Source organism: Myripristis murdjan, chromosome 14 (assembly GCF_902150065.1).
Source record: "Myripristis murdjan chromosome 14, fMyrMur1.1, whole genome shotgun sequence".
Classification (NCBI taxonomy): domain Eukaryota; kingdom Metazoa; phylum Chordata; class Actinopteri; order Holocentriformes; family Holocentridae; genus Myripristis; species Myripristis murdjan.
Genome location: NC_043993.1, coordinates 34,701,265 through 34,710,975, shown reverse-complemented (window position 1 = coordinate 34,710,975; position 9,711 = coordinate 34,701,265). Strand labels below are relative to the sequence as shown.

Genomic DNA, 9,711 nt, shown 5'->3' with positions numbered 1-9,711 from the left:
TGTGTCCAAGGGCCACAAGCTAAAAATGTCTGTGCTATTTTGGACGTTTAAACAATAATTTTGTCACAGGCTACATGACTGGTCTAAAAATGAATAAATGAATTTCCATCCAAGGCCAAACCTCACTGAAGAAAAGACTGTCCTGCAACAAGTAATGATGAAATGATCAAGTTACAACAAAACGAGGCTTCATTCCCAAAATGCTGCTTTAATTTAATTAAGTTGTTCTGACAATCAGAAAATGAATTGGTGCTCCAGCTTTCTTCTCTCCAGTCTCTTCCAAACTGGTTTCTCTACATCCCATCATCATTTGGTTTCCTCTGACTGGTTTTTGGAAAGTGGTGCTGTCCCACTGCAGAGAGTCAAATATAAACACAAGGTCCTGGTTAAAGTCAGGTTCCACCGAGATTTGAACTCGGATCGCTGGATTCAGAGTCCAGAGTGCTAACCATTACACCATGGAACCACACACACATAGAAACACACACTCACACAACCACCGTGTGTGTGTGTGTGTGTGTGTGTGTGTTTATATGTGTGTTTATGTATGTGGATGGGTGGGTGAGTGTGTGTGTGGTTCCATGGTGTAATGGTTAGCACTCTGGACTTTGAATCCAGCGATCCGAGTTCAAATCTCGGTGGAACCTGAAGGAGCAGTTTGAGTTCTGTTTGTCTCTGCTGCAGGGGAATCTGCCTCCTGCGACAATCTGAGAAATGTCAAAGACAGGATGAATGTGTGGTCTTTAAACGCATGACTTCCTGTGGTGCATCTCGGTGCAATCAGTCTTCCGTTCTCCTGAATGCAGTCCCAGGGTCAGAGAGGAAAGCCGTATCAAGCAACTCCTGGGTGAACGGTTCAGCCTCTTTTTCATTCAGGTACTCAGGAAGGTCCTCGGTGAGCTGGGTGTCATCTGCCTGTGGATTAAGACCCCGCTCGTTGAAAAGACAGAGCACAGATTCTAAGTATGAAACGTCATATGCTGCTGAGAGCGCCATCTGGTGGGAGTGTGTGTTATGAGCCGGTGAACAGACACACACAATTAAATGTTAAAAGGGCAAATGACTTGAAAAGGACAAGCAGCAGGCATTTGTTGTCATCGTTGTTATTAGTAGTTGTATTGAAATTTATTTTGCATTTTTATTAGACACTTACTGATGGCTAGATGAAGACAGTGGCCACAACACTGTCACCTTGTCCGGATGTTCAGTCTGAGTGCTGGGATGTTGTTGGTGACCTTATCAGCGGTCACATTGATGATGCGGATTGCAGTCCTCTCACGATCCCAGTGACTCAAGTGCTGCCCGGAGGTTTTGGGCTGTCATTTCTCCACTGTGGTCTTCTTCTACTATTTATGCATAATTCCACATCACGTATAGGCATGTGTGTACAGTTTAATTAAGCAGTAAAACACTGGAATAAGAACATAGCATGCCTAAGAGTTAAATAAGTGATGCGCTGATTTGTTGAAATAGACCATTAACATATTCAAATGAAAATTATGCGAGTATTTTATAATACATACATAATACACCAGTGGCTGAATACATACAAAGACCAAATATTTTTTAATTTTTTTAACCTGTATGTTTCTCATTGGAAAAAAGGACGTCTGAAGCAAATCTCTCACCTCCAGCTTTTCCAAAACACCGCGACTCGAATGCCGATGGGTCTCAAGCAACAGGAGGATATCACGGCTGTCCTGGCCTCCTCGTACCCCTGGCTGCCTGTACATTTTAGACTTGATTTTAAGACGTTATTAAATACCTTGAAAGCACTCGTTGGACCGACCCCAGATTATGCATTTCTGAACTTATAATTCCTTGCGAGCCTGTTGGTAACCTGAGGTCCGACGGAAAGTCTCTTCTAGTCGTCTCTGGATCAAATGCTACGCCAAGAGGAGATCGAGCACTCACAGCAGAAATCGAGACTCATCAGACAAGGCGACGTTTCTCCAACCTTCGACTGTCCGGTTTCTGCTGGGCTCATGTCAATTGTAGCGTCAGTTTCCTGTTCTCAGCTGACAGCAGTGGCAGCCGGTGTGATCTTCTGCTGCGTCTCCTGTGACCTCTGACATCAACAAGGCATCCATGCTCGGTTTGAACTACAGCAGATCATCTTGAACATGTCTGCAGGCCTAAATGCTTTGAGTTGCTGCCAAATAGTTGAACAGCTATTAACCTAATACAGTGGCTGTTACACTCTTAAGTTTGATGAATGCGGTTTCAAAAACAGGCGATTGCAATTCAATTATTTGTGTGTTAATATTCTTCCTCACTTGTTACTGAAAAACATAAGAAAATGAAAAACCTACACTGTGTAATAACTCAGTGGTTCTCAAATGGGCTGGAGTACTGCAGGAGGTACGTGAGACTTAAAAAAAACAGTTAATTTAAATAGCTAAAATATCAGTCATGCCTATGCTAGGCTATAAGTAATAATAATAAGTATAAAAGTAATAGGTAATATGTATAAAAACCATAAACTATAAAATATGTAAGTGTTTGTTCACTATGACCGGGATGCCAAGACAAAAAAAAAAAAATCCAGAAAATGGATTACTGGTTGAAACGAAGCAGCGATACAGCTGAAGTCAAGGAGAAAGAAGAGAAAAAGAGGCAAAAACAGAAGCCATAAAATTTCCTCAGTATCACCCTTACGGAAAGAAAATATATTTACCAATACATTAAATGAAACATATGGTAGTATATTAGAAAATATTACATTTAATATATGGATTTACAATATATTGAAATATATTTTATATTTAAAAATGTTTTAGCATCACATGGAATAATATATTGGTGAAACATATTATTCAATATATTTTTATATTGCATCAATACATTTCAATGTATTTCAATATATGGAATAATACATAAGTAATTGCGCATTTCAGATATTGCAATATATTGCATATGAATATATATGTGTTGATATCCTGTAATATATGTCATTTTATATTTATAAATATCCTCCACAATGTATTTAGATTTATATGTGATGAATACTGGGTACATATATTTAAACATACATGATCTATGACTTTCCAATTATATGGGAACATGTATTGGAAATATATGTACAGATATATGCCATGCATGGTCCATGCATATGTCATGGTTGATTATTGGAAAATATGAAATGTTCCAAATATCCAAATATCCAAAAATCCAAATATATTTTTATATATGTTGCGATATATATACATATATGGTGTATGCATATAATGCAGTATATTTGAACATATAAAGACAAACTATTACATGTAAAAATATAGTACTGTTTTTGTCTTGATTGCAATATATTTTTTTATATGTATCAGTATATAGACATGTATGGTCTATGCATATATTTCAATATATTGGAAAATATAAAGACTAGTTCCCATATATGGAAATGTATTATCTATTATATCACATGATATTTCCAATATACTGCAATATATTTTTGTTTTGTAAGGGCAGGTTGTTGGGGGCACATTGATGAGAAAAGTGTGGAAACCGCTGTAATAATTTGCCACACTATTGCTCGGTATAGAATGAAACATGACAGCGCACAGGTGCAGGTGTTTCTGGTGCAAGGTGAACATTTACTGGCCACAAAATTACAAAACTGTCACAACTCATCTGGATGCTTAAATTCACACAAACATCAAACAAACACACGCAGCATATCCAGGCTCCAGGCTCATCTTTCTGATTAGCTGGTTCCCGTCATTAGCAGGAAGTTGCTCATGTTCTCAGACTTTGATTGACAGACTATTGAAAATAACAGTGAATTCATAAATTGATGCTCTCATCTACTTGGATTCAGGCATGGTTTGTAATGATTTGGTTAGAACGACACCACAGGCAAATAAGGCAGTGTATGCATCATCCACAGCACTGTAGGAACACATTTGATAGGTAACTGTGAAACGCTATCAATCTTTTCCCAACATCCACACAATTTGATACACTATATGGACAAAAGTATTGGGCCACAGCTCCTAATCACTGAATTCAAGTGTTTGATTCAGTCCCATTGCCACAGGTGTATAAAATCCAGCAGCTAGCCATGTAGTCTGGCTTTTCCAACATCAGTGAAAGAACGTCGGGTTCTAAAGAGCTCACTGAGTTCCAGGTGCTGCTGGAATAGTGATGGAACAGGAAGCCACCGCTGCAACAAGTCAGCTGCTCAACTTTCTTCCCTCCTAGATATTCCACCATCAGCTGGAAGTGGGATTATTGCAAAGTGGAAGCGTTTAGGAGCCACGGCGACTCAGCCACCAGGGGGCAGCACCACGTAAAGTTACAGAGCGGGGTCGCCGAGCACCGAGGATCATAGTGCGTAAAAGTGTCCGACGCTCTGCCGCCTCAGTACCTGCAGAGCTCCAAACCTCCTCTGGCATCACCGCCGCCGGACTCTGGAGCGGTGGAAACGTGTTCTGTGGAGTGACCAATCAGGCTTCTCTATGTGGTGGTCTGATGGACGAGTCTGGGTTTGGGGAACACCAAGACAATGTTCCCTGCCTGACCACATTGCGCCGACTGTGCAGTTTGCTGGAGGAGGGATAACGCTGTGGCCTGGTGTTTCTGGGCTCGGCCTCGGCCCCTCAGTTCCAGTGAAGGGAAATCTGAACGCTTCAGCTCACTGAGAAATTTTGGACAATTCTCTGCTTCCAGCTCTGTGGGACCAGTTTGGGGAAGGAAGGCCCTTTCCTTTCCCAGCATGACTGAGCCCCAGTGCACAGAGCAGCTCCATAAAGGCGTGGCCAGCTGAGTTTGGTGTGGAGGAACTTGAGCGGCCCGCACAGAGTCCCGACCTCAACCCCATCCAACACCTTTGGAATCAACTAGAACGGAGACTGGGAGCTGGACCCTCTGGTCCAACATCAGAGTCTGAGCTCACAAATGCTCTTCTGGATGAACGGGCAGAAACTCCCACAGACACTCCAACATCTGGTAGAAAACCTCCCAGAAGAGTCGAAGCTGTTCTGCTGCAAAGGGACCAACTCCATATTAATGCCTCTGGAGTTAGGATGGGAGGTCAGAGAAGCTCCTGCAGGTATAATGTGGAGGTGGAACAATACTTTTGTCCATAAAGTGCATATGGTTGTGAAAAAATGGTAACCTTACACACCATTTTTATTATCTAGAGAAGAAAAATGGTAAGATACTGATACCATGTTATGATTTTGCAGAACAGGAGTGGTTTCGTATTAGTTTTTTTGTCTGGAACTTAAATGCTTCACGGTATTTTGCCTCCACACCGCGGCGAACCCATTCAGGCTGTGACGCTAACAGTTATGGTGGCTGATTGGAAGTCTTTCCTTGTAGGTTGCCTGTGGTACAGTCATTCAAACTTCTTCAGGTGGTTGTAGAGGGATTGGACGTATGTGAACACACACATCGGGTCTGGCTTGTCCCCCATCTCCAACATGTCCTCAACCTCGATCAGACGCATGCAGTCGGCCTGCTCCCTGCGGGCAAAGGGGACATATTATATATTACAGTATATTAACAGTTTTATGTGTGGCACCATAATAATCAATAAATTATTAGCACATTCTGAGACACTGATATGATTACTTAAACAAATGAGACCCTCAATGAGAAGCCTCTATATTTTACATTTTATGCGCCACACAAATGGATTCTGCAAGAAATTCTGCTGGTTTGCTTTACTGCAGAAAACAGGAAGAGGGCACTCTTCCTCCAGAGGTGAAGAAGTGGAAGGTGATGGAAATATCACTTCCAGTGTGTTTGTCGTCTTTAAGGAAGGAGGGGGGGGGCAGGAAGTGACAGGATTTATGGGAAATGTGGTCCTGATTTTGAGACACACGACCAATAACAACATCACTGGCAGGAGACTGAGCCCAGCAAACATTTTAACCCTTTCAAACCTCAGCAAAAATATTATATAATTAATATTAAATGATAGGAAAATTACCCCCAAAATGCTCTGAAAAATTGTAACCAATGAAAAATAAATATAAGGAAATAATTGTCATAAAATTACCAAAAAATAAGTAAAAAGGACGAAAATATTAGTAGAAAAAACATTTACAAAAAAAAGACATGAGAAAAAATGAAAATGACCAAAAAATGATCTGAAAATTCAAGAATTAGAAAAAAGAAAAAATAGAAAAAATGGTAAAATATTCACAAGAAACTTATATTTATGGTTATTAGAATTATATATCTAAATTTTAAATAAAATTACCGAGAAGTTCTAGAGTTGCCAAAAAAAAAAATGACATCATTCATTCATTTACTTATGTATTAATTCATTGTATTTGGCCACACAAACGCTGTCACCTGATATTGTACTTTAACATTTAGAGGAAACGGTGCATATATTCACCTTTTTAGCTCTGATAAAGTTCCACATGATTACCTTAAGGTCCAATAAGTAGCCCTATGGGTACATTTGTATCTTGTCTGTAATATAGACAGGGTTCACACAAATTACTGGGACACACACACACACACACACACACACACACACACACACTCAGCTTACTCTGCAGTAGTGAAGGCCAGCTGCAAGTTGTGTTTGCGGTTGGCAGGGTCCAGCGTGTTGAAGTCAAACTCCAGAGGGAAGAAGGAGTGGACCAGGGCGCAGAAAGCCATGCCGTCGCTCCAGCTGGACGAGAAGTTCTGGATGTCTATGTTCTGGGGGGGCAATTAAAGGGATAGTTCACCCATTTTAAAGATTTTGGCATTACATCATGTCCCTCCTGGCTGTTATGTAGGACAACAGTGGTAGTGTCTTCCTCTTATTTTCCTCTATCTTCCTGTATCTTTTTCAGAATATTAGCTGGGAGGGAAGTCTGGCTCACCTATTCCACACCTGTCTGCCCAGGGAGGGTGTCTCTCCTCTCTCTCTCTGGGGGAGTTTTTTCCTGCCCGCTGCGAGGACTAATCATCCTGTTTTGTTGGTTGTAATCTCGTGGCCTGTAGAGCCCTTTGAGACTGTAAACTGTGATTTCTGGGTGCTAAATAAACTGAAACTTAGAATTTGAAATGTATTGTCCCACATAACAGATAGGGAGGGAAGTGAAATAAAAAATGATAACAGAAACAGATAAATGATATTTGCTGCCATACCTGATAGCCGATGGTTTTAGAGCGACACCACTCCAAGAGGATCTGTTTGATCCCGCTGGCGCTGGACATGCCGAAACTCTGAGAGCGCTTCAGCTTGGGCTTGGACTCCTGGGACTTGGGCCTATTCAAAAGAAAAAGTAAAATTCATTGAAATACAATAGCACTTATATGTGGGGGAAAAAACAACAGCAGTTTTTGTTTAAGATGAGACACGTGTTTCAGACGTACTCACTTGCAAGGCTCTGAGTTCAGCCTCTCGAAGAGCGCCCGTCTGGCCTGAGCGCCGTTGGAGCGTGGAAGCGTCTGTGATTTCACCAGATCCTGCTTCCAGTCGGCACCTCGGCCCGAGGTCGAGCTCTCAGCTTTGTCCACCTTCCTGCGCACAGTCAGTTACCAACAACATGCTGCTCAGTGTCCGGACTGCACACAATATGGGGTTTTGATGGCTGCTGCCAGTAGTTTTGACAGTTGATGTTTTGCACCAATATTTAGTATCTCTATGAAAATTTGACCATGTTTATAACAAAATGTATTCCGTGTTTCCTGCAAAATCTTATTCTTGTCATGAAGGAAAGCCACTGAAACAGCATTTAGACCAGAGAGAATCTATACAGGGAGATATTCCATCTACAAGAATATGTGTTTCTACCTCCAGGGGGCGACGTGGAGCCCTACAAGTGGACTTAACAGGGTCAACTGGTCAATAAGACTTTTACATAAAATCAGCTCTCTAAATGACAATGATTTATTGCCATAAAGAAGAAGATACACATTTCTACTGACACTCCATTACACTGACTGCAATATATTCTGCTGTATAACAAATATATAATCAGCTCAGCTACTTCGTATCAGATATGGAGACTGATTGATTGATTAAGTCCAATGTTTTATTAAGACCAATATTGGTCCTATTCATCATCCATCCAGTCCAGCTCCCATTTATCAGCAAAACAATATATCAGGCTAACCACAGTCAGCAGTAATCTGTTCATAATCTGCCACTTACTTGTCCAAACTAGGAGAGAATCCAGACTTTATGAGTGACTTGGAGGGAAGTAACTTCTCTGCAGAGAGAAAGAGAGAGAGAGAGAGAGAGAGAGAGAGAGAGAGAGAGAGAGAGAGAGAGAGAGAGAGAGAGAGAGTTTGTATAAACTTGAGGATTTAAAGAGTTTCACACACTCTGCATCTGATAAAACGACAATTTAATAATAATGACAGAGGAGATGAAAAGTTGTCGAACTTAAATGAAAATGTATTTAATACTGATGTTGTCTGCTTTGTCTCTGTTTTCTTAAGTAGACCTGTGCTCTGTCTGCAGTGTTTTAATGTTAAATGTCCACAGGTAATCAAAAAACTACACTTCAAAAACTCCAAAAAAAAAAAAAAAAAAAAAAGCTCATGAATGATTTTTTCTTTATGTCTCAGTGGATCGAGGGGGGCGCTGACGTGGCTCCACAGCCGCCTGCACACATGGCATCTGCACCGTTTGTTTATCGGCCTCATGAGCGCTGATGCTATTAATTAAAAGGGTAATTAATCTCTCCTCGGTATACCGTGTGCAGGATTTATGATGCGTTTGTATGTGAAGTTGATTTGTCACAGATTGCATTTTACCTGCTGACTGAGGAAAGCTGACACTCCTCTTCAGGCTTGGACTGGGAGTTTTCAGAACTGGAGCTGAAGGGATGATGAGAGAGAGAGAGAGAGAGAGAGAGAGAGAGAGAGAGAGAGAGAGAGAGAGAGTGGGCAAAAATTACATGAGGATGTAAAACAAAACAGGAAGAGGAAACATGGTAACCCTGTTTCCACCTGGTGTTAACGTCCACCCTGAGTGATCTGATCCCCAGCTGACACCTGGAAGTTCAGGTGTAAACAGCAGCAGTGTGTCCTCAATGCAACCAGTCTCTCAGGCCACAATCAGGCCATTGCATTAGAGGCGTAAACACACATGTCCCAGGACACACCGAAGGACCACCCGCTCACCTGCCGTCCTCTGTCTTTACGCTCTGGTCCAGACCTTCACTTTCCCAACAAAAACAAAGAGCTGACTCTGACTCTGGCCAGCAGCTGGACTGTCAGCTGATGGATCAAATGCAAACTCAAGTGCAGGTTGACTATAAAGCAGCTGCTTGATGAAGAAAAACACAAACTGTCCACCTGCAGGGTGGAGCTACAGGAGCGCTCCCCTAAAAACATGATGCAGGCGCAGTCAAACACATTCTTTTTAAGCATGGATGTAATAGAGTTACTAAGAAATATTACAGGCCACAACCTTCACCATCCTCTGGGTTTAGTTTTCTTTTTCTTTTTTTTTTTTTAAACCTTGTCTGTGACGTCTGGTACATCATCATCTGTAATAATTTATGACGCGACACGTCGTTTAGCTCACCTCGCTTAAAAGGATATTCCCCAGGTTTAACTGGAGAGTCATGTGACTTGGGCACTGAGGACGGAGACGGGGCCGGCGGGGAGGCAGGTGAAGAGTCGGCGCTGGGTTTGGTCACGGCAGAGAGCGGCAGGTAGGGTTTGGGTTCGGTGACGTCTAATTTGAAAGAGAGGGCAGACGAGGGCAGATGTTTCACCACCATTTGCAATCACATCACAACAAGGGAGCAG

The 9,711-nt window shown here is 41.8% G+C and overlaps 1 protein-coding gene and 2 non-coding genes across 3 annotated transcripts; 1 reads left to right on the top strand and 2 right to left on the bottom strand.

Moving 5' to 3' along the window:
* Positions 1 to 394: 394 nt before the first annotated feature.
* Positions 395 to 466, bottom strand: trnaq-cug (transfer RNA glutamine (anticodon CUG)). The gene has a single exon. It is a non-coding gene; the product is annotated as a tRNA-Gln (tRNA).
* Positions 467 to 575: 109 nt separating this feature from the next.
* Positions 576 to 647, top strand: trnaq-uug (transfer RNA glutamine (anticodon UUG)). Its single transcript has one exon. It is a non-coding gene; the product is annotated as a tRNA-Gln (tRNA).
* A 4,648-nt stretch (positions 648 to 5,295) lies between these two features.
* On the bottom strand, positions 5,296 to 8,567 carry LOC115371018 (smoothelin-like protein 2). Its single transcript, XM_030068133.1, has 5 exons — positions 8,542 to 8,567; positions 7,325 to 7,468; positions 7,093 to 7,213; positions 6,506 to 6,657; positions 5,296 to 5,462 (listed from the first exon to the last, which is right to left on the bottom strand). The coding sequence occupies exons 1-5, from the start codon at positions 8,565 to 8,567 to the stop codon at positions 5,336 to 5,338; spliced, it is 570 nt and encodes a 189-aa protein (XP_029923993.1). The 3' UTR covers positions 5,296 to 5,335.
* Positions 8,568 to 9,711: the final 1,144 nt, after the last annotated feature.

Coding starts and splice junctions, on each gene's coding strand:
- LOC115371018 (XM_030068133.1), bottom strand. CDS start 8,567: ATGTGTGCAGGCGGCTGTGGAGCCAC. Junction 7,469..8,541: donor GCAGGCGGCTGTGGAGCCAC/GTCAGCGCCCCC, acceptor GACTGTGCGCAG/GAAGGTGGACAAAGCTGAGA. Junction 5,463..6,505: donor CTGGCCTTCACTACTGCAGA/GTAAGCTGAGTG, acceptor CTTTGCCCGCAG/GGAGCAGGCCGACTGCATGC.